Consider the following 25,986-nt stretch of genomic DNA (forward strand, 5'->3'; position numbering starts at 1 on the left):
CAATTTGAAGAACATCATGTAATTATCACATGGTTAACTGCACATTAGAAGGGCAAACCACATCTGCCCATGAGCAAATATCAGTTAAATTTAATCACCATTAAATTCAAAAAATGCTGATGCACAATCAGTGTAACAAGTACATGAGATCAACAGTGACCTCATCAGTAAAGAAGATAAAAATCAGATTGACAAAACTTGGCTGTGTTTTTGTACAGTCCTCAAAGTAAACAAACAATTCTCTACATTTAAGTTACCACTCCTACTGCTGAGAATCAAGACGTTCTGGCAGGATCACTCAAAGCAGGTGATGTAAAAATCTTTTGCAATTGGCAGGAGATCATGCATTATGAGTTATTCCTGCAGGTGCTACAGCTAACAAAGAAAGATATTTGTACATGGAGTTGCCACCCATCATTGGGAGAAAATTTGTCTGATGTGCCCTGATCTTACACGATTTGCATTTTACGAAGTAGTAGTCTTTCAGACTATCTGAAGGACTGCTACTTCGAGGATGCAGCAGAGATTTAAAAGTAAGGCTATAAATTTATTTTTTAATTTTCATTTAAAAAATATTTTTTTAAAATGAAAATTAAAAAATAAATTTATAACCTTACTCCCCATCCAAACTCATACGCCAAAAATTCCCCCCCCCCCACTTTGTATTCCCTGTCCACCATGGTATATGCAACATGGTCAACAGACTATCTAAAAACACAATATAAAGGTACAGTCCACTAGCAGCAAAACATTAAACAAGTACTAGATTTCCAATGTGGTAAATATTATATAGGGCAGTGATGAGCAAATTATGGCCCATGGGCTGTAGGAGGCCCTTCTAGCTTTACAATATGGCTCAAAATCTAATTTAAGGAACAAGAAATAAAAAATTTTAAATTTAATGAACAAGTATTAGATTCCTATAAAAATATTATTACAATTTTATGTTATTATATTTCTATAAAAATAATATTACAATTTTATGTTATTATATTCCTATAAAAATATTATTACAATTTTATGTTGTATTACTGATAATATAACTAATACTTTTAATACAAAAATATAAACCAAACAAAAGTTTAATCTCTCATAAAAATAACCATCAAATATTTGGTTTTGTTACTGTGGGAGATTCTGTATAACAAGATGGTAATGTAAATATAAGCACTTGCAACATTCTCATAAATCTTATTTTATATATCATAATAGTGATCACTTCTATACTGGCACTTGCATAGTTTCACATCATTTGTCAATTTGCAATGTCATTAATGATAGATAATAAATACATGTATATCATTTGTAATCCAACCCACAAACATTTTTCCCTCCTGAATTGGTGCTTGTATCAAAAAGGTTGCTCACCACTGATAGAGAGTAACCTCTCTGAAAACTCCAAACATGAGTTTTGAGAGCACATCAAGAACATCAGGAGGAGTAATCTCCTCCAAAGCAGTGTTGCCTATACTATAACTGAATATCATATAAAGTCCCAAATTACTGAACATGGTTCACCACACCATTACAGATGATGGTGAACAGACCTATCACATTAGCATTAGTTGAGGCATATGATGTAAGAAAGCAAGCTTATACAGCATCAACCAAAAAAAAAAAAAAAAAAAACCTTCCCATTTTTCCCATCCAGTCACTTCAAATGTTTGTCTAGTTCAGCCTTAAATTTATTTAAGTTATCAACTTCCACAACAATGGATGGAAGTGTGTTCAAGCAATCAACTACCCGTTGGCTAAAGGCAAACTTCTGCACATCTATTCTACAACTGTCTTTCCACAATTTGAATCTATGCCCCTCAGGTTCTTAATCTGAGTAAGCAGAAGTATCCCATCAGCATTGATCCTCCTCAAACAATTCAAGGCTTTATACACTTCGATCAGATTACCTTGCAGGTGCCTAGTCTCCAAATGCTGCAACTTGCAGACTTAAGCCTTTCTTTGTAAGTGCACACCCTTTGTTCCTCTCACCAATCTTGTAGCCTTTCTCTGTTCTCGTTCTAGCAACTCTGCATTCTTCCTAAAATGAGGCCTCCAGATCTGTATGCAGTGCTCAAGGTATTGCCTGACCATTGCCTTATACAAAGGGATAATGACCTCCTTGTCTCTGCTAGCAAAATTCCTATATATCATTGAGAAAACTCCATGACCTGCTCTGGCAGCCTGTTTGCACTGCTTAGAGAGCTTCATATCTGAATGCACCATTACACCCAGGTCTTTGTCATTCTCTACCTCCCCGAGTGTAGTACCACACAATTGGTACGTTTCTCTTGGGTTACTGCTATCCATATGCAGTACTTTGCATTTGTCAATGTTAAACTTCAGTTGCCACTTCTCAGCCCACGTGCCTAACTTTTCTAGATCCTGTCGTAGTAGCATACTGGCTTTAATGTTATTAACAACCCTGTCAACATTTGTATCCTCTGCAGATTTGGACATTAAGCCTGATATACTTTCATCAATATCATTGATAAATATATAAAACAACAATAAGCCCAGCACCGAACCTTGGGGGGGGGACTCCACTAATAACATTAGTCCACGTAGAGCAGTGTCCATTTATTACCATTCTCTGCTTTCTCCCACTCAACCATCCCTTTATCCATTGCAGCAACTTGCCCTTAATGCCATACCACTCCAAATTGCACAGCAGTCTTCCATGTGCAACAGTATCAAAAGCTTTCATGAAATCCACATGTATGATATCAAAATTATTTTTTGCATCCAGTTCCTTTGTGACCACATAGCAGTATCCATTCAAATTGGTCAGACAAGACTTCTCCTTAACAAACCCATGCTGTGTCTGAACTATTACTGCAGTTTTCTCTGGGTGATCCTGTATCACCTCTTTAACCAATGATTCCATTATTTTCCCTGGAACAGAAGTTAAACTAATTGTTCTATGATTATTTGTCACCCTTTGAATCCCTTTTGTAAATTGGAGATACATTTACACATCTCCAGTCCATGGGGACCTCCTCTGAATCTAAGGATGCTCTCATAATTATGGCTAAGGGTTTCTAATTTCCCTCACTGCCTCCTTCAATATAACAGGATAGATTCCATCCACCCCAGGTGCCTTTATTATGTTTAACTTCAACAATTTCTTGTTGAAATTAAACACTTTGCTCTCAGTTATTACAAAATCACTTAGCTCCCTGTTAGAGTTTGATAAACATTCTGGTGTTCCCCTCCTTGATTAACTCCTCGTGTGTGAATGTAAATGCAAAATACTCATTCAGTTTATCAGCTACTTGATCTGGATCATCAATAGTCAAATCATCTATGTTAAGTGGACCAATCTGATTCATCCCTTTCCTTCTAGATTTTACATAAGTAAAAAAGTCTTTACTGTTTTTCTTTGCATCCTTTGTCAAAGATTTCTTGTAACTGCCTTTACTTGCCTAACCTCCTTTGTGACTTGATTACAGACTAGCTTATATCTGCCATAGGCTTCTGTGTCACCTGATAACTTATATGAATCCCATGCATTTTTCTTCTCTGCCACGTGCCTCATTAATTCATTTTGCATCCATTTAGGCCAAAACCTTGAACAGTATTTCTTAGTTGGTATGAAAAGCCTAGTAGTCTCCAAGATATCAAAAGCATAAGAATTCACTTTTGGCAACATCGAGTTGATCCCACTGTATGGAATTTAAAAACTGTCTGAGACCACTGTAGTCACCTTTATGGAAACAAAAATCCTTCCCTTTACCCTTGATGGTAGTTACATCTTTAAGTAAATCCCACATCAATACACTGTGATCACTGTCACCTAGTTGTTCCTTTATCTGCAAATTCTTAATGCATGCATAATCACTGCTGAAATCCGATCAAGAGTATTATCCTGTTATTATGCTCCCGGCATTAGTGTACATTACTCCCTCCGGTTGCATCTCGAACATGTTGCTGTAGAAAACAATCCTCCAATAAATCTACAAAAGTCTTTGCTAGCTTGTGAGTGACCAACCCACAAGTTCTAGTCAATATCAGGAAAGTTAAAATCCCCCATTAGTTAAATGGGGGGGTTTTAACAAGCAGGCCATCAGTAAAACCATGGATGTCAAGTAGATCAATGTGATTCGTAGGTAACTGCCTTCCACTGTCAATATAAGTAAAGAAATCTTTCCTGCTTTTATTTGCATCCTTTGCCAGAGACTTCTCATAATCTGCCTTAGCTTGCCTAACATCCTTTGTGACTTGATTACAGATTAGTTTATACCTACCATAGGCTTCTGTATCACCTGATAATTTATATGCATCCTCTGCATTTCGATTCTCTGCTGCAAGTCTCATCAGTTCATCTGACATCCATTTAGATCTAAACCTTGAGCAGTAGTTCTTGGTTGGTTTGAAAAGCCTAGTAGCTTCTATAATTACTTCCCTGAATGGTTTAATTTAGAATTTGTTGTTGGTAACCTCATCAGATGGTCTGACTGTATAGAACTTAAAAACTGCATGAGACCACTGCAGTCACCCTTATGAAAGCAAAGCCCATTCATTCCCTTTACCCTTGGCAGTAGTTATCCTTTTAAGTAAATCCCACATCATTATACTGTGGGTCTTCGCCTTCAGATTCTTAGTGTATGAGAATTGCTGTTGATAATCAGATCAAGAGCATTGCCCCTCTTGTTGTCTTGCTAACATGCTGCTTTAGAAAACAGTCATCCAATGTATCCATAAAAGTCTTGCTAGTATGTGAGTGACCAACCCACAAGTTCTAATCAATATCTGGAAAATTAATAAAATCCTCCATTATAAGATATTCTGGTTTATTGGCCCACTCTTAATTTTTCTATAGTTCTTTGTTATACTCATCACAGTCATTAGGCCAATAATGCACTCCTACTCTTGTTTTCATTTTCCCAGTGCTTATGTCACACCATGGATGCACTGCCTTAGATTTAATATGCTTCTTAACTAAGAGCATAAACCTCACTCCTGCCCTGTTTGTCCTTTCTGTACACATTGCTCCCCATATTCAAATTCTGCATCCTTTTTGTCTAATTGACACCATGTCTCTGATATCTCTACAATGCATTTGATGACTTAATCAGTACTTCAAGTGCTTCAAATTCATCAAATTTATTTATTATGCTCCCGGCATTAGTGTACATGTAAGCATACATGTACCTATTCTTACTTTTAGTTACCCTAATGCAGCCCATGTATTTACTTGTTCCATGATGACTTATAACAGGTGTGTTGAAATTCCAATACCTTGTTTTCCATTCTGCTGCATGTTCTAATAGAGGCAGTGCAAGGATCACATTCACCTCTGCCTGCAGTTCTAATTAATCTATTGGGCTGTGTATCCCTTCCTAAGGCTGACTTAACCTGGCCCCATTTCACCCCTTCTTTTTGCACAATATATTTCCTGTTTCCCTGACAGTAGTGTCACCGACAATAACTATCATCTGTGGGATTAGTATGTTCTGCCTTGGGATTACCATTGTGTTGCCTGATGGACAAGTGTAAGCTCTGGTGTTGAGTTAGTTAGCTGAGTGCTTGATGGGCCCAGTTTTAATTCCTTTGAGGACATCTACCTTGTTCTTCAAGCTCTCATAAATGCCATCATAATGCTGAGTTTGTGCCTAATTTTCTCACACTCCTTGCCCCAAACACACACACAAAGACATCCCCCCCCCCGGCTGTATCATGTCCTGTTCCAGATAGTTCACAAAATTCACACAAGTAGCACATTTCATAAGTCCATGATTCATAGGAGAACTTTCCCCTTCAGTTCTCTCCGAGTCTCAGCACTCTCGCCATTTCTTTGCTGCTCTGGTCTGAGGCATAATTTACATTTAAATTCAATTTAATTTGAGAATATTACTACACTAAACTAATACTCATAGATACCTAAATTCAATAAAACATATTATGCTATCAAGTTTACCTTATATGTGTCACGCTATGCTATACCATTTATTTTTAATTATAGCCTTACTAAAAATAAAATTTTTAGCTAAAGCAAAAAATATATGCCATCCTACATGATTAGATCTTCTGAGCTACTTATTTACCATAATTAAAACCCTACAATTCCACTACTGTGCACTCCACTGCTAGTTACATGATACGTTATTCACTCCAAATCACTGATACAAAAGCTTTATGAATATTAAAGTCTTAACTTACAAAATCTCTAGATAAATTTAAAAATAAGTTAATGAACTTGACTAGGACTATTAAACTATTTATTGTACACAATTGAATATGTTAATTAAGTCAAAGAACCTGCAAAATTTTCCAAAACACCTCTCCATTTCCAGGAGCTCAAAATTAGTAGAAATATCCTCTCACTTCTTCAACTTTTTAATCACATATCATACATTTTTGGACGTGTCTTTGCTTTCCTGATTTGCTTCCTCCTTTTTCTCCAAATACAGTAATCTCCTATTTTTTGCAGTTGCAGGCACTGTCTTCTTTTCTTCTCTTATGATTATATATACCTTATGGTCATATATTCAGAGTATTTCTGAATCATATCTAGAAAATTATAAGGATAGTTCTATATTGCAAAATAAATAAAAAAAATTCATACAAGCATGGGTCTGGAAATGTTTCCTCCCAAGTTGCAGCCCTTTTTATGTGTTTAAAAAGTGATGGGCAAAAAGCCTTTAAAAAAAAAAAACTGATCAAACCCTGCTTGGATTACTGGAAGATATTTCTCTGAGTATCTGATGGAACATGTAGTTTCAGCATGATGGTGTCCCTGCTCATTTCAGTATGGTGCTATGTAAACATCTGACTGCAATGCACTAGGAGAAATGGATTGGCAACTGTAGTCCTGTACCAAGGCTGGTGCTATCCTTTGACATCTAGTGGATTTCTTTTTGTACGGACACTTTTAAGATCTTGGTATACCAAAAGCCAGTGGAATGCAAGAAATACCTCATTTCCCACATTCAGAATGACTGTAATTCAATTCAGAACTCATCTAGAATTTTTAAATGTTTGCAATACTCACCACTAGATCAGTGCAGATTGTTTTGCCAAGTTAACGTTGCCAAACAGCTTCTGTGATTACTAGAAGAAGCTCTTTACCCAAAATAGATTGCACAAAATTATGAGGAAATTTGAAGGGTGCATTTTCCATAGCTTCAGGCAGAGGATGCCATCCAGTTGCAGCAGTTGTGGCTGTGGCTGATGATGCCACATGAAATGCATACTCATTTGCTAGTGTTAGAGTAGCACTGTGACAACCAGATATTCCATGGCATAGTGCACAATTTAGTGAAGTGCTTCAACCCTCCTGAAATGGTTTCTTTACAAAGCTGCATGCTTTAAAAAGTTTTTTTTTCATTTTGAACAGTGCAACATCTTCACTCTACAGTGTCTATCTAGGTTAGGGTTAGATGACATATGGCCTTTGAACATATTATGAACCAGTGAAGCTTCACAGCTCTAGTGATGTGAATACTCCTAATTGTTTGGGTATGGGAAATATGGCCTTCACCTATTATTGATAAAGCTTCTCTCCAATGTCTATTGTTCAGGATGAATTCGCAGCATACTTCATAATTTGATCATTCTTCTTCAAGGAGATTTAAGTGCATTGAGTACATTATGAGTGAATGTTACTGTGAAAGGTGGAGAGAGAGAGAGAGAGAGAGAGAGAGAGAGAGAGAGAGAGAGAGAGAGAGAGAGAGAGAGAGAGAGAGATACTCATTCAACCTACATTGTTTTGCCATTAAAAACAGTTGCTTTGGGATACATTTGATGATTGGTCATTTCCTGATGTTTTGTCTCAATGCTTGACCAACGATTCTCCAAACCTTAATAGTGGTTACAGGATATGTCATTGACAGGGTTTATTGAGATAGTATTCAATCTCTGACTGACATACAGGAAAGCGCCACAGGGTGTTACCAACATATCCTGTAACATACTTCAGGCAAGAGTTAAACAAGTTGTTCTGTTTCAGCATATTTGCAATATAAATGCTTTTGTCATTGAGTAGTTTTATCTTTACAACTTGTACCTTCCTAATACTATACTGAAACTTTATCAAATAATTATACTGTGTGCCATCTTTGTGACTGCATGTAGCAGCAAATGCTATTAGAGTAGCATTTGTTGTGCATTGGTTTATATTAATATACTAACTATAAATCAATGTACATTTTCACAAACAAAACATAAATATAAACATTGGTTTATATTAATATAAACCAATGCACACTTACTGCCTAACTATAAACCAATGTACATTTTCACAAACAAAGCTGCCAGCACCCTGTAGACAAGACTGATAGATTGGGATCATCAAATCAGCATTAGTAATTACAGTATTCAAAATAATAGTACACCGATAATATGGAGAAAAAATAATTTAAATTATTTCTTTTCAAAGAATTTAAATTTTTGTATTTAAAATCTGAGCATTTATGCCTGGATTTACTTCAAGTTAAGAAATTAGTTGATTGCTTCAGAGATGTTTTTTAAAACTTTTAGAATAGATAAATTTTACATTTTGAAACTTTATATTTGAATAATGTTATTTATTCATCTCTTGCTATGAATGTATTCATTTATTGGACTCTGTTTGCTTAACAGATATATCTCACAACACCTCCTCTATTATTTCACAACCATCAGTACCCCCGCTTCCACCCCCACCATCAACTCCACGTCGAAGAGGAAGACCAAGAAAATATCCCCTCCCTAATGAAGCAACAGCTCCTACTGGTTTAACTCCAGGTAGGTATTATATTTTTATGAATATTTTAATTTAACTATGTTTTTTTTTCTTGAATCTGAATTAATAATATCAATGAGAACCAGAAATACATAAAACAAGAAAAATTCCTATATGTTTGAGAGAAAGGCATAGTGTGGAATAGTAAACAGTTAAAATGAGAGATACTTTTAACCCGCATGATAAATTTAATAAGTTATGGAGAATATTTGTGTGTGGAAGCAGTGTTTCTGGATTCACTGTGGAATCCTATAATCATGCCAGAGAAATTAAGTACATGACATATGAAATTAAGTACATGTGTATGTATGGATTTTTTTATTTTTGATATGTTGAGTGAAAGATATGACATGGGAGTTAACAATTAAAATTAGACTAAATTTATAAGTATAATACCTAACCTCCATGTTCTGAAAGAAACCATTTGTTTGTTGTTTCTTCCTGCAATGGTGAGAAACACCATTCTCATCCAGAACATTCAAATGTAATAAATTAATATTATTTACAGATGATTTGTCTGAATTTACTTTCAGATTATATTTTAAAGTCAATTCAAAATGCAACTGCCTTCAGATAGAAATGAAACAAAAGTGTTTCAGTCTGAAGGCAGTCATGTGTAGTATTTTGAAATGACTTGATTTCGCAATCCCAAATGTTTAGTGAGTTCAAAAATATTGTCTGTAAATAAGCTCAACATTATAAATAAACTAATTTAAAGTTATCAGTTTTTTTCCAGATAAGAAAGTAGCACATTGTAATTTACCTGTATCCAAATCTCTAGGATTATTTTTTGCCTACATTAAGGCTTGCAACAATCGTAAAACAGTTGTCAATCGGTCCAAACTCGATTGTGAATATATTTTTTTTTTTTTATGTGAACCCCAAACACGAGAGGTATTAGAACCTAAAGTACTTAGTACAGTGCTTGGGTTGGAGGTTGAGAAGACGAAAGAAGATATTTGTTGACGTTGGACTTGAACTTCTGTAGATTGTAATTTTCAGGAAATACGTATGAATAAATGAGGAAGATGAAAAGTTGGTTCTGTGGGTTTGAAGTTGGACAGTAAATGGATGTTGGCTGGTGGCAGCACGTGTTCTGACTTTTTTGAAAGAGAGAGCAGGAATTATAGAAGCCAATTCAGAAAAACAGTGCCCATGGAAGTATCTGTAGAAGAGGCATGCAGCAGAAACAGTATGTCTATGAGAAAGCGAGTGGAGAGACTCTGTTAGAGATGAATTATTAATTAACCTAACTGCCCTCTTCTGAATGGAATCAAGAAACCTGAGAGAGGTTTTGGGGGCACTACCCCAGATGTGGGAACAATATTCCATGGCAGGGCGGATTTGCCATTTATACAGAGTGAGCAGCTGTTTGGAAGAAAAGTAACGCCGAGAGCGAAAGAGAAAACCAAGTTTTTTAGATGCGGAGGAAGCATTTGTAATGTGCTTGTGCCAAGAGAGATTAGAAGTCAGGGTAATCCCCAAAAGAGATATATCATTTTGCCTAGAAATCAGAGTGTCACTAAAGATAAGCATAGGAGCAGAGAACATGCCAAGAGTAGAAAATTTGCTTGTTCAAATGGTAGTTGAACATTCTGATCTCTTGTCAGAGATATTGGTCACAACTTATGTCCATCAATACTCCCACCTCTGCTGCAATCTGATGGTCCTATTGCCTCTTTGCAAGGAAATGGACCTGCACCTGCTTAAAAAAAAAAAAAAAAAGTCCCCATTATTTCACTTTGAATTTCTTGTAATGGGGACATCTCATGGACAGAGTTTATTGAGATGTATTTAGCCCCTGACTGACATGAGCTCCTCATTTAAAGTAATTCTTGGATTTATGTTTTTCCCAGGTGAAAACCTCACATTTAGGAACATCAAACTTTGGTTGCCGTTTTTCTGACCATAATTGCAACTCAACCTAAGTTTCATTTTTAACCAGTATAGTCTGGTTCTGGTTGTTAACTGCCCTTCCTACCTTCAGATTATCAGCGAACTTTCACTGCTTTCCTTGTAACCCCTTGAAATGTCTTTAAGGAAGATTAGAAACAAGAGTGGCCCAGCACTTATCCACTTGGTACACTGCTTTGAAGAGTGTTTATTTTTGATTACCATCAGTTTCCTATCTTTCAGCCAGTTCTCAATCCAGTGAAGGATTTTACGCGTAATACCAACTGGCTTCAGTTTATATAATACTGTATAGTATCCTTTCATGTGAAACCATATCAGATACTTTACTGAAGCCAAAATAAATAAGGTAGTTGGCAGTTACAGTGATCACATATGCTTCTGTGTGCTCCTGTTTTATAATTAGTATTAGTGATGGCAAATGATGCAAGAAAGCAAACTTATACAGACAAAAAAAAAAAAAAATCACTGCCCACATCATCTGCTATTTCTCTCTAATAATTTATGTAATTCTTCCTTAAATTTATTCAAAGTACCCACTTCAACAACACTGTATGCAAGTTTGTTCAAACAATTAATTACTCTCTGGCTGAAAGCAAATTTTTCAAATCTGTCCTGCAGCCATCCTTTTTTCAGTTTAAATTTATGTCTTTATATACATCATTTGAGAAAGAGTAAGAATGCCATCAGCGTTTAGTTTACTGAACCCATTTAAAGTTTAAACACTTCAGTCAGGTCTCCTTGCAGGTGCCAGGTTTCCAAACGCTGCAATTTGCAGAACCAAAGAGTCTTTCCTGGTACGAATACCCTATTGTTTCCCAACTAATCTTATTGCTCTTTTCTGCACCATTCCAACAGATCCACATCATTTCTAAAATAAGACTTCCATTATTTACAAGTACAGGTCTGGAAGACTCAGACACCTGTACTTGTTCATCCAAGCACTCTCTTGAGTTGTACTGTGTGATGTACTGAAGCCTAACCATTCAGCCACTAACCACTTCAGCCTAACCATTGCCTTATACCATAGGATAATCACTTCTTTGTTGCTGCTGGCAAATTTCTGTATATCATCAATGGAATCATATGAACTGCCCTAGCTGCTTGTCTGCACTGCTCAGAGAACTACATATTAGACTGTACAGTTACCCCTATGTCTTTTTTTTTTTTTTTTCTTGTTCTCCACTACTTTGAATGTAATAGAACCAAATTGGGTGCTACTACTACTACAAGTCATTAATGACACTGCCAACCTTTGTATAATCAGCAAACGTTACATTAAACTTGATATGTTTTCATCAGTATTGTTAATAAATGTTAAAAACAGTAGGAGACCCAGCACTGAACTCTGAAGGACTTCACTAATAACATTAGTCCAGGAAGAGCAGTGGCCATTATAACCAGTCACTGTTTTCTACCACTTAAGCATCCCTTTATCCATAGCACCAAATTGCCTCTAATGTCACACTGTTTCAATTTGTACAGCAGTCTTTCATATGGAATAGTGTCAAAAACTTTATTGAAATCTAAGTATATGAAGTCTTGTGAATTATAAAAGGCTTGTATTAGCAGTTGAATAGTAATTTAATTTTTATTATTTTATAAATTTTTGTAATACTTTGTAAATTTAATTTAATTTTATTTAAAATACTGTAAGCTTGTAAAGTTTTCTGTTTAGTATTTTGTAAATTGATCTGACAATCTCTCCACTAAACAAATATTTGAAGTGATTGGATGAATGAAATGGGAAGTTTTTTTTTTTTGGCTGATGCTATATAAACTTGCTTTCTTGCATCATATGCCTCTAATAATGCTAATACTAAAGTTTAGATTCTTAGATTTCAGTAATAGATTAATTTTTGTTATCTGTTTAATATTTGTAATATTTTGTTATCTGTTTAATATTTGTAATAGTTTGTTAATTTAATTACTGTAATATTTTGTAAAGTTAATTCTGTAGTCAACAAAAATTACACACTTTTTACTTTAATAATAGTTGATACATGGTTCACATTGAATGCTTCATCACTGGATATCATGATTTAGACAGGCATGACCATAAGCAGTTTCCCTTGTGAGTCATGAATTCATCACTTGTACAGTCTATGGCTTGTATTCAAAGGTCAGTCTAAGTAGCTAATCCTAGTTTAATAGATGATTCCCTTCTGTGTGTTGAAATGAAAGGAGTGTACCAAGCTAAAATTAAATCTTTGTGCATTGCTGGATGACATTGAATTGCTGAAGAAATGAATCGCTTCCATAGAGATAGATACAACTGCAGACTTGTCAGGGAATTTCAAATATCTAGTGGCCTGCCAGGTGATGTACTCTTGAATCAGGACTCAGGGGGGAATGATCAAGTGTAGACTGCTCTGATTCAGTGATATTACCAACAGGTTGTCAGTTTTTAAAGGAGGTAAAGAGAGAATCATTATTCATGTGCCAGAGTTCTAGGGGAATAATCACTTGGAGTTCTATGCTTATAGTACTATAAATGTGTATTTATAAAAATAATTTTGAAAATTGAGGTAAGTATTGACATTTTATAACTTTTATGGAACCTATATGAAACTTTTATGGAACCTGTTATATGAAAAGATACACAATATAAGTGTGCATTTTTGTACTATGTGCCATTCTTTCAGAATGTATATATCATGGGTTGTAGTAGATAAGCTGTATATTGAAACATTACCAACCTATATACAACATATACTTAATTTACCTGTCTCTGAAAACTAAACAAGAATGATTACTGGTATTGCCTTAGATTCAGAGTTCTCCTGGCTTTGAGCAAATATCAGAATCATTTTCTGGTTCGGATGAACCAGGTATTAGAAATAAACGTCTTGTATGCATGTTGGTGTTGGTTTGGTGTGTAATAAGCTATTTATTTTTCTTCCTGCTCACTTATGGAGTAACTTTCTTTTGAATAAATATTATGATGATTAATAAAAAGTGTTATTTAAAAAAAATTTGGCTTAATGAATATGTGAAGTGACGTCTTCCATAAATATGTTATGCAGGAAGTGAAAATTCAATAAAACAACCTGAGGAGCAGACTGTTGTACAAGAAGGACGTTATTCAAGAAGGCGAAGGGGAAGGGATCTAGATGAGGCAGTAGATGAAACTATGCTTGAAACATCAGTTGGAGCATCAAGAAAAGGACGACCACTTCGATCTTGCCGGTTAAAAAGGGCAAATGAAGGTATGTAAACTTACTGAAAATATTTTAATACTCTGTATAACTTTTACTAACTCAGATGTAGATATATTTATAACACTGTATTGTTATGACACTGTTGTTATATAATTATAACACTGTATTGTTTTGTGTCACAGAACACGTATCTAGTAGTTTTCAGTCATGTATCTTATTTCTCTTTTGTTTTGTAATTGTAAAAAATGTGGTGTGCACTTCAGACTATTTTCTGTTTTGCTAAAAATGTTTTATGAAACTGGTGGTATTATTCATGTTCCAAGGAAACCTATTACAGATTTGCATAGATCTTTGAAAGTAATAAAGAAGTCTAAAAGGATTGATATTATGGTGGATATTACTAGGGGTATTATAGTAAGAAAAAAAGCTAATCAGAATACAGAATGGTCACAAAATACTATATGTACAGGAAGCTTGTTTTTACACACACACACACACACACACACACACACACACACACACACACACACACACACACACACACACACACACACACACACACACACACGGATGAATACTGCTATTTAAAGCAGTATCCATTCAGCAGTTACATTGTTTTTACCTTATGCTCCATAGTCACCAGGACTGTCAATCAGGCTTTTTTTCTTTTTTTTTTTTTTCTTTTGGGTCAGAGCATTGAAAAATCATTACTATATAGATGTATAATCCATTTGAATGGATGTGACAGAGCTGTCAGTGACTTTCAGCAATGCTGAAAATGTATCAGTGAAGGGGAAACTATTCTGAAAGAAACAAATGACTGCATTTCTTAAGTATCTTGTGTTTTTTTTAATTCAGTCCTTTTTGCTTTCTATTGCAGTCTTGGAACTTTTGAGAATAGGTTGTGTGTCCACTTGTTGTCCCATTTGGAATGGATCCGATTTCTCACTACATCTTTCTGTATAGTTTCTTAGTTGCCTTCAATAATACTACCTTATATCTGTTCAGAATCGTTTAAAGATTGCTTTTCTGTTGGATATCTCTTTTTTTTTTTTTTTTTTTTTTTTTTTTTATCCTTCTCTTACATTCAACTCTGTATTTTGATCCCTATTTCCATTTTCTTGCAAATGTATTTAAAGTAAATATATTCAATTATAGAGTTATATATTCTTATTGTTTTTTGCAGATGAAGATGGCAAAGAAGATACATCTGAAAATCCAGAGATGCCCATAGTAGATCCAGCAGAACTTGCACGTAGAGAAGCAGAGATGGTCCGCAGGAGGCTAGAACAAAAAGAAAAAGATATGGCTGAGTGTTTTGGATTTAATGATGTGAGTTTTACAATGTGTATGAACAATTAATTGTTTAAGTTTGAATAAAACATCTGTAAATGTACAATTATCCTTTTTATGTATTGGTAACATATCTGGGATTTAATCTTTATTATTATTATTATTATTATTATTATTATTATTAGTCATATTGTGCAAGAAAGCCTGAGGCTTATGCTGCACCAGCCAAAAAAAAAAAAAAAAAAAAAAAAAATTCTGAATTACCCCTGAGAGAGAGAGAGAGAGAGAGAGAGAGAGAGTCACCAAGAAAGAGAAGAATGATGATATCCAGCTTGGGACCCTGGGTGTGCCAAGCCCATACTCATCAGATGTGAGCCCCTGGGGATATTATATATATTATAAAAATTATTGATTAAAAATGTATAGGTAAATATGATGCTATCAAGGAAATGTTAGGTGGGTCGGAAAACTGCTAGCTTGGGGGACTTCATAGACCAACAGATTAACAGTAGCTGCAGACAGAGGTGAAAGTAATCTTGCATTGCTTCTATTGGAATGACCAACAGCCTAGAAAGCAATGGGCTGGGGATTTCAAGAACTGCTGGAGTCATCATGGAACAAGTAAATACATGGGCTGTGTTAGAGTAACTAAGAGTAAGAACAGGTGTATGTATACTTGTATACCAATGCTAGGAGTACATGTACACCAATTCTAGGAGTATAGTAAATAAATTTGATGAATTTGAAGTGCTGCTCAAGACATGAAAGGTGGATATTGTTGGGATATCAGAGATGTGGTGTCACACAGATGTAAGAAATGCAGAATTGGAATTTGGGGAGTAAAATGTGTACAGAAAGGATAGACAGGATAGAAACGGAGAATGGGTTATGCTGTTAGATAAGAAACACACAAAATCTAAGGCAGTGCATCCAGTTGAAAAGGATTGACAGTGCAATGTTGAGTCAGTTCTGTGTGACATAAGCTAATTCTAAATGCTGTTGGTAACAGCATTTAGAATTAGCTGTTGAATTGGAATTTCAGTGAATTCCTTGAATGCCACTCTAAATGGCATTCAAGGCATTAATGATAGAAGCTACTAAGCATTTCATACCAACTAAGAAATACTCTTCAAGGTGTAGACCTAAATGAATGTCAGGTGAACTAATGAGACTCATGGCAGAGAAGAAATCTGCATGGGATGCATATAAATTATAAGGTGACACAGAAGCCTATGGTAGATATAAGGTAGTCTGTAATCAAGTCACAAAGGAGGTTAGGCAGGTGAAAGCAGATTACGAGAAATCTTTGGCAAGGGATGCAAAGAAAAACAGCAAAGACTTCTTTACTTATGTAAACTTTAGAAGGAAGGGGATGAATCAGATTGGTCCACTTGATATTGATGGTTTTACTGTTGATTATCCTGCTCAAATGAAGAATTCTGTAGGGAAGTGGAGGCCAGAGATTTATCAAACTGAACAGGAAACTAAATGATTTTGTAATAACTCAGAGCAAAGTGGAAGGAGAAATTGTTGAAGTTAAACATAAGAAAGGCATCTGGGTGGATGGAATCTATCCAGTTATATCAAAGGAGGCAGCAAAGGAAGTAAGCAAACCATTAGCTATAATTAGAGATCATCCTTAGATTTAGGGGAGGTCCCCATGGACTGGAGATGTGCAACTGTATCCCCAATTCACAGAGTGGGATCAAAGAGTGACACGAGTAATTCCACACCTGTTAGTTTAACTTCTATTCTGGGGAAAATAATGGAGTCATTGGTTAAAGAAGCATAGCAGGATCATCTATACAAGGCTGCAGTTATAGTTCAGACACAGCATGGGTTTGTTAAGGGTCTGTTAAGGGACATGGGTTTGTCTAGTGTGACCAATTTGATTGGATACTATGATGTTTTGTTCACAAAGGAACTGGATGTAAAAAGCAATTTTGATATCATATACTTGGATTTCAGAAAAGCTTTTGATACTATTGCACATGGAAAACTGCTGTACAAATTGGAGCGGTATGGCATTAAGGGCAAGTTGCTGCTATGGATAGTTGAGTGGGAGATGGCAGAGAGCAGTAATAAATGGACACTGCTCTACGTGGACTAATGTTATTAGTGGAGGCCCCCATGGTTTGGTGTTGGGCCCATTGTTGTTTTATGTATTTATCAATGATATTGATGAAGGTATATTAGGCATAATGTCCAAGTCTGCAGATGATGCAAAGGTTGGCAGGGTTGTTAATGACAGTAAAGACAGTATGCTACTGCAATAGGATCTAGAAAAGTTAGGCAGATGGGCTGAGAAGTGGCAACTATAGTTTAACATTGACAAATACAAAGCACTGCATATGGGTAGCAGTAACTCCAGAGTAACATACCAACTATGCAGTACTACACTCAGGGAGGTGGAGAATGAAAAAGACCTGGGGAATGGGGTCTTGTCAATGATATACAGGAATTTTGCTAGCAGAGATAAGGAGGTGATTATCCCTTTGTATAAGGCAATGGTCAGGCCACAATACCTTGAGTACTTCAAACAGGTTTGGAGGTCTCAATTTAGGGAAGGTTGTTGAGCTGCCAGAATGAGTACAGAGAAGGGAATGAGATTTGTGAGGGGGAACAAAGGGTTGCTCTTTTCAAGAGAGGTTTAAGTTCTGAAATTGCAGCATCTGGAGACTAGGCACCTGCAAGATGATCTGATTGAGGTGTATAGGGCCTTGAATGGGTTGAGCAAGCTCAGTGCTGATAGGATTCTTCCTCTTGCTCAGATTATGCAGTTGAGGTGGCATAGAGTCAAATTGAGGTTTGAATCCTCAAATCCACACATCTGTAAAATAGATGTGTGGAAGTTTGCCTTTAGCCAGCGGGTAGTTGATTGCAGGAACAGACTTTCATCTGTTGTTGTGGAAGTTGATAGCTTAAACAAATTTAAGGCCAAACTAGACAAACATTTGGTGTGACCAGATGGGTGAAATGGGAAGTTTTTTTTTGGCTGATGCCGTATAAGCTTGCTTTCTTGCATTGTATGCCTCAAGTAATGCTAATGCCAACCATGCTGTCTGGTTGCAGCTGTTCACATGGTTGCCAATAAATACGCAACTGCTCATTGGTATGATGGAGCTAGAACCTTGATTCATTAGACTATGCAACTGTTGACTTGGCACGTTATGGCCTTAGCTGCCAATGCACCATTAAAACCAAAATCAATCAAACAATCAATCTAGGCAACTCTTTTCCAGTAGTCCAATGTTGAGGAATGCTGCTCCTGTATCGGCACCTCTGTAGCCGGGTGAGAAGGAGCAGCAGTGCGTAGCACATGCTTCTTGATTAGACCGGGGTTCGAGCCCGTGACCACCAAATACGGAGGATGCGGAAAGTTCAGGGAATGACCACCGCATATCCCAGGAGCAATATGGCTTTAGCTGCTAATGCTCCTAAAAACCAAATAACAAACAAACAAACAAACAGCTGCTCCTGTGCCCACTGCAGAGAGAGAGGTTTGATGATGGTTGGTTAGCATGGTTATGTGAACAGGTTGCCTACTCTGTAGTCTTATCCACAAAAGCATTCACTATATGGTATGTTCAGAAATAGTTTCATTGTGTGCTCTAGTTGTAGTCTGCTGGTAATTGAGGAATCGTGAGCCGTCTCTTGTCTTAGACAGCATGTGCAAACTTGTCTTTCACCTCGACTGACAACGAGTGGGGAACTCCCCATCCCAGCACATTGGGTGGTTGTGTGTCCCTCTTCAGACCATTGCTGCCACATTTTCAGCATCTATCAAACAGTCTACAATGCCTGTGTTTGCTGAGATACTGGCTCCTAACAGCACAGATCATTCCCCTTTCAAACTCCATCAGGTTCTTCTCATTTCCTATTGCATAGGTTTTATACTGATGAACTGACAGGCACTATCTGTGCCGTCACTCACTATATATGCTGTGCTGATTGGTGACTTCAATAATATTTTGGCTCATAAGAGTATATATGCTAAGCATCTGTTGTCTTCACGATGTCCATTCATTTGCACATAACAGAAAGAAGATTCCCTGTGGATGGATTGTCATGAAATTTTGTACTAGGACGTGTTAAAAACATTTGTTTTGCCAAATAAAATTGCATTAAAATAGGACAAAATAGAAAATTATTATTATTTCTTTTTCCATACAATTTGTATGGAAACAAAAAGTTAATGTACACAGTATGTTATGTTTCAGGCAGTTCGATTTTTTATCTTAAATTAAATTATTTTTTTCATTTACTCTGATTAATGGAAATGAAATGAAAATGTAGTTATTTCCTTATCAATTAATTACTAAGATAATAACTTTATAGAATACTTAATAAAACTTTAAGCTTACATTCTCTAAACTTAGCCATTTAGTTTAATAACAACTATATAATATTTATTACTCTCCTCCCATATTATTTTCTTTTTTTTTAAGTCTCTTTCCTGTATATATGTACGAGGTATGGCTATTGAATAACGAGACCCTTGCAATAAAATAAATATAATGAAACATTTTGTACCTTACAAATTATCTCCTTCAAAATAATTGCATTGGGCTTGCATACACTGTTTCATATGTTTCTTCCAAGCACAGAAACATTTCTGGAAGTCATCTTCTGTAAGCCCTTTTAATGCTTTAAATATTTTTTTTCTGAATGTCTTCAATGGACTGAAAATGAGTTCCCTTAAAGCACACTTTTCAGTTTATGAAAGAGACAAAAGTTACAAGGTGCTAGGTCTTGTGAGGGTGCATGTTCACATACAGGGATTTGTTTTTTTTCTAGAAACTGGTGAACAGAGAGAATGTTGTGTGCTGGAACATTGTCTTGATGGAGCATCCAACCATTCTTCCATAATTCAGGTCTCTTCCTTTGAATTTTTCCATGCGGCCTTGTCAGAACATCAATGTAGTATGTTTGATTGACAGTCTGATTTGGTGGGATGTATTCAGCCTTAATAATTTCTTTAATGTTGAGGAAAACAAGAAGCATGGTTTTCATTTTTAATTTTGACATTTCTTGCTTTTTTGGTCTGGGGGATTGTTTTCTCTCCCACTGCATTGACTGTCTTTTAATTTCTGGGCTCATTTCTCACACTAGAACAGCCAACTTTCAAAACAGTACTTAGAAAGTCTGGGTCATCAATTTTTTTTCAAAACATCTTCACAAACTTCTAGTCTTCTCATTCTTTGATCTTCGTTCAAAATTTTTGGCACCATCTTGGCACACTTTTCTCATGCTTAAATTTTAAGTTAAAAATTGTCTAACTGTTTCTCTGTCCATATTGTGTTCTGATGTAACCATTCTAATGCTTAAATGACAGTCAATTTTAATCAATGTCTTTACTCAGTCAACATTTTCATCAGTTTTCATGGATTCCAGATGTCCTGGTCATTCATCATCTACCACATTCACTCCCTTCCTTTTAAAAATCTTTTATGCCATTCAAACTTATAAGCTCTTGACAGTATTTTCCTTATAAATTTGATGTAACAACTCATAACTTTCATATGAGTTGTTACATCAAGTTGATTTCAATTGGTGTTTTCTTTACATTTTTTTAGAATTTTGAGGTTCATTTGTTGTTCAGTTCTTTTGTCTGTCATTTTTCTGACACTGCAAAAATGCATGGTAATGAAACCTGTCTCACTGCAAAGAAAATGAGCGTGTTGGAACGTGGCTTAACAGACAACCAGGAAAAGGTTCAAGGTTAACTTGTTATTGTTATTTGTTTTTTTTTTTAGGAGCATTAGCAACTAAGGCCATATTGCTCCGGGGATATGCGGTGGTCATTCCCTGACCTTTCCGCATCCTCCATATTTGGTGGTCACATCAAGGTTAACTGCTGTACCTTTGTTTCACAAGTGGATGCATGTACAGTCTCATTATGTAACAGCCACACCTTGTATATCTTCACAAGCGACATCATATTCATATCTTGCATAATGATACACATGAAGCATGCATGGGCTGTCTAAAACTACATATAAACTTATGAATTTCTTATTTTTCTCATAAAAAATGTATAGAAAAAAGAAATAATTTCCAGTTTTCTGTTTGTTCAATTTTAATGAATTTGGTTTGGCTTGACAAATATTTTGAAATAAGCTCAAATACAAAATTTCATGAAAATGTGTCCACTGGGAGTTCTTCTGTTAAATATGGATGGGCTGACATGGAGAAGACAATAGATGCTTAGAATATGCAAATCCCTCCCATCCAATTATCGTCCCATTGCACTTACTTCTACTCTTTCTAAAGTAATGGGGAAATCAATTAACTGTTAATTAACTCTTAAACTATCCAGAAACTTTCCATTTGATCAATGATCATCAGTATGGATTCCATCAGTGCCAATCCACTGGTGATATCCTGGCTTATGTTACTCATCTGTGGATAAATTCAATGGAAAAGTTTGGTTCAACTCAAGCAGATGCTCTTGACATTTCAAAGGCTTTTGATCATGTTTAGCATAAAGGTCTTCTGAATAAGATTCCATCTTATGGTTTGCCAACTGTTTTCTTGTAATTGGGTATCCAGTTTTCTTCCTGACTGCTCACTTCTGGTGATGGTAGATAGCTCTCTGTCTTGTAACTTCTCCACTACTTCAACTTCTTGAATATCCACTACCAATTCCTTAAATGCTGATCTCCAGGCAATTCTCCAGTGGGGGCAAAGATAACTTAGTTGATTTCAATTCTTCTTAAACTCAGTCCTGTCTTATATGTCACACAGAGGACTCTTCTGCTCCTATGCTTGTCTTCGATGACACTCTGATTTCTAGGCAAAATCATATTGGTCCTTGAGGTTGTCACAGACATTCTCTCAGATATGCCAGACAAGCTGTACTTGCTATCTGGGAGTCTAAAACGCTGATGGAACTGATATTCGGGTGACACTCAAGTCAAGTGGACCCAATTTCGGCGAAGTCTGGATGGTCTGTGTCAGCCAAATCCTCTGCTTGCACCTTCACGATGGTGGAACTGTTAGTAATCCTGGGTATAACCTCCATGCACAAGTACATGGTGGGTGACCACCCTGGTGTGAACCAACGTAAGCAGGGGTCGAGGTGTGGCGCCCACACCACATGGAGAAACGCCGCCCCTCTATGTTACCAGGCAGTACTAGGTGGTAGATGACTCTCATCAACCAGTGAAATACCACCACTTTGCTTATTGGAGGCTTGAAGTGGTGGAACCCATGTTTAGTCTCTAGAGCTAAGTTCCGGTCAACCCTTCCCTATCTCTTCCATCATGCAGTATGATTGATGACTTTTGAGGTTATGATGAACGTCGTGGCGAGAGCCAATATTCCTTACATTTCGAGGGTACAGCTCTCAAACAGTGTTCCCAGGCTGGCCGCTAGTTAGTACACCGGACCGAACCTATTGGTAACTCTCTAGGAGGCTTCCAGATCAGCTAGTATAATCTTGCTACCTCTACTCTGCCAGATAGTGACTGGAGGGAGTCCAAGTAGTGTGTATGCGGGGAGCATTGCCGAGGCCACGTTATGTCAAAAATCTGAGTATATTCTTACCATGTGTACGCCATAACCAAAAATTTCATTACTTCATACAGCATGTCCCACCCACTTTTTCTTACTATTGAATACACCATGAATTGTCAAACTAATAGAGCAAGCTTATCTGCAAAAAGATCTAAACCTCCCAAGGACTTCCTAATTCATTTCACAAATATACGTGGTCTCAATTCTAATCTCAACGATGTCCATTTCCACTTGCAGTCTGCCAAACCCCATGTACTTTTTCTGACAGAATCTCAGTTATCGGTTGATTCAACTACTGCTCATCTCAGATGCCCAAATTATTCGCTGTATGATTCCTTTCGCCTCAAAGGTGGTACTTGTGCATATTTCCGTTCTGAAATTCCCTGTCAGAGACTTGGCAATTTGGAATCTACTCTCTTTGATCTTCTCTGGCTTAACATCTCTCTACCTCATTGTGTAAAATTCATTTGTTGTCTCTACCGTTCTCCCAACTCCACTAATCACTTGGAGCTCTTTGACTTCCTCTCTTTGCAACTTGATTTTAAACCAGTCCAACTTTCCTAACAGTGAGGTAATTTTCCTTGGTGATTTTAATGTTCAAAACTCCAGCTGGCTTCCGTTTTCTAGTCATACCGACCCAGCAGTCGAGATGCTGAGGCTTTTGCAATTACTAATGACCTAGCACAGATTGTTCATTTACCTACAAGAATACCGGACAATCCTAATCATACAGCCAATACGCTTTATCTTTTTCTCACAAACAACCCTTCTAAGTACACGGTCGAAGTGAGAGGTCCTTTAGGCACTTCAGATCACAACTTGGTGATTGTCTCTTCTCCAATGGAACCTTTATCTCATGGCTACTCCCAACCTCGTGTTGTTTGGCATTACAAGAATGCAAAATGGGATGACCTGCGAAACTTCTTTTCTTCTTTTCCTTGGTCGGATTACTGTTTCAAAACTTTTGATGTCAACGTTTGCTCAGATCGTGTCAGTGAAATTATTCTTGCAGGAATGGAATCCTTTATCCCACACTCCACTTTAAAATCTCGTCCTTTATCTAAACCTTGGTTTTCCAATAAATGTTCTAAGGCTGTTCAAGAGAAGAATGTTGCATATCGTAATTGGCTTGTTTCTAATTCTTCAGTTTCATTTTCTGCCTACACCAAAGCTTGCAACAATTGTAAAGCAGTTATTAACCAGTCCAAACTAGAGTTTGAACAGGCTAAGAGTAGAAAACTTGCTTCTTGCCCTAATGGTAGCCGAGCATTCTGGTCTCTTGCCAAAGCTATTGGCCGCAACTTTTGCCCATCTCTGCTCCCACCTCTGTCAAAATCAGATGGTTCTGTTGTCACTTCAGCCAAGGATAAAGCTGACCTGCTAGCATCCCATTTTTCTTCCAGCTCATGTATTAATGATCTTGGTAAAACACCTCCCAACATGCTCCATTCAATGCCTCCTGTGGTCTTCCGTCAAAAGGATATCAGAAGGATTTTGATGAATCTTGATGCTAAGAAAGCTTCAGGTCCTGATGGTATTTCTCCACTTGTTCTCAAAACCTGTGCTCCTGAACTTACTCCTATTCTTTGCCGCCTTTTTTCACTTTCTTATTCCAAAGGTGTTTTTCCTTCTGCTTGGAAATTTGCTCATATCCAGCCAGTTCCTAAAAAGGGTGACAAATCCCTCCCATCCAATTATCGTCCCATTGCAATTACTTCTACTGTTTCTAAAGTAATGGCGAAATCAATTAACCGCCAACTCTTAAACTACCTAGAAACCTTCCGTCTGATCAACGATCGCCAGTATGGATTCCATCAGTGTCGATCCACTGGTGATATTCTGGCTTATGTTACCCATTTATGGACCAATTCAATGGAAAGGTTCTGTGAAACACAAGTAGTTGCTCTTGACATATCAAAGGCTTTTGATCGTGTTTGGCATAAAGGTCTTCTAAACAAGCTTCCATCTTATGGTTTGCCAACTGTTTTTAGTAATTGGTTATCCAGTTTTCTCTCTGATCGCTCACTGAGGGTGATGGTAGATGGCTCTCTGTCTTCCAACTTCTCGACTAATGCCGGTGGCCCCCAAGGTTCAGTTCTTTCCCCCACTCTTTTCCTTCTGTATATCAATGACCTTCTTCCATTGACTGGAAATCCTATCCATAGTTTTGCCGATGATAGCACATTGCATTCCACTTTCCATTTTGAGAAACTTTGCCCTGTTCAACCAGCTTCAACTTCTCTAAAATCTGCTACCAATTCCTTAAATGCCGATCTTCAGGTAATTCTCCAGTGGGGCAAAGACAACTTAGTTGATTTCAACCCTTCTAAAACTCAGTCTTGTCTTATATCTCGCAAAAAGGATTCTTCTGCTCCTATGCTTATCTTTAGTGACACTCCGATTTCTAGGCAAAATGATATATCTGTTTTGGGGATTACCCTGACTTCTAATCTCTCTTGGCACAAGCACATTACAAATATTGCTTCCTCTGCATCTAAAAAACTTGGTTTTCTCTTTCGCTCTCGGCGTTACTTTTCTTCCAAACAGCTGCTCACTCTGTATAAATCGCAAATCCGCCCTGCCATGGAATATTGTTCCCACATCTGGGGTAGTGCCCCCAAAACCTCTCTCAGGCTTCTTGATTCCATTCAGAAGAGGGCAGTTAGGTTAATTAATGATTCATCTCTAACAGAGTCTCTCCACTCACTTTCTCATAGACGTACTGTTTCTGCTTCATGCCTCTTCTACAGATACTTCCATGGGCACTGTTCTTCTGAACTGGCTTCTATAATTCCTGCTCTCTCTTTCAAAACAGTCCAAACACGTGCCGCCACCAGCCAACATCCATTTACTGTCCGACTTCAAACCCACAGAACCAACTTTTCATCTTCGTCGTTTATTCATTCAACTACCGTTTTCTGGAACAACCTTCCTTCATACGTATTTCCTGAAAATTACAATCTACAGAAGTTCAAGTCCAATGTCTACAAATATCTTCTTTCGTCTTCTCAACCTGCAACCCAAGCACGGTACCAAGTACTATAGGTTCTAATACCTCTTGTGTTTGGGGTTCACATAAAAAAAAATATATATATCGGCTAAAGTAAAGAAAGCCAACACGAGAACCACAGGAAACTTCGGGTAACTTACCAGGAAAATTGATTTACTGCTCACTCGGTAAACATACGGTAGGTGTTATTGGTCTGGAGCAGAAGTTAAGAACGATATATTGTTTGACACATAGGCGTGACATACGATGACATGATTGGTGGTGGGTGTGACAGACGACAAGATACTATGTAGTCGTTGGTTGGCATTATGATGTGTATTTATGAGTAAACATACAGAAATAAAGAGGAATTTACCTCAATGCTTTTTTGTAGA

The 25,986-nt window shown here is 36.8% G+C and overlaps 1 protein-coding gene across 2 annotated transcripts in view; it reads left to right on the top strand.

Moving 5' to 3' along the window:
* The window catches only part of LOC150089880 (uncharacterized), a 134,183-nt gene that overhangs the window by 103,179 nt on the left and 5,018 nt on the right, over positions 1 to 25,986 (top strand). For both annotated transcript variants that reach the window (XM_090368881.1, XM_090368883.1), the window contains exons 10-12: positions 8,578 to 8,721; positions 13,657 to 13,839; positions 14,978 to 15,123. In XM_090368881.1, the coding sequence (XP_090225007.1) occupies positions 8,578 to 8,721; positions 13,657 to 13,839; positions 14,978 to 15,123 (473 nt within the window). The remainder of the gene's footprint in view (positions 1 to 8,577; positions 8,722 to 13,656; positions 13,840 to 14,977; positions 15,124 to 25,986) is intronic.

The sequence above is a fragment of the Mastigoproctus giganteus genome, chromosome 2 (genome assembly GCF_048544385.1).
Source record: "Mastigoproctus giganteus isolate SK-2022 chromosome 2, ASM4854438v1, whole genome shotgun sequence".
Taxonomy (NCBI): Eukaryota; Metazoa; Arthropoda; class Arachnida; order Uropygi; family Thelyphonidae; genus Mastigoproctus; species Mastigoproctus giganteus.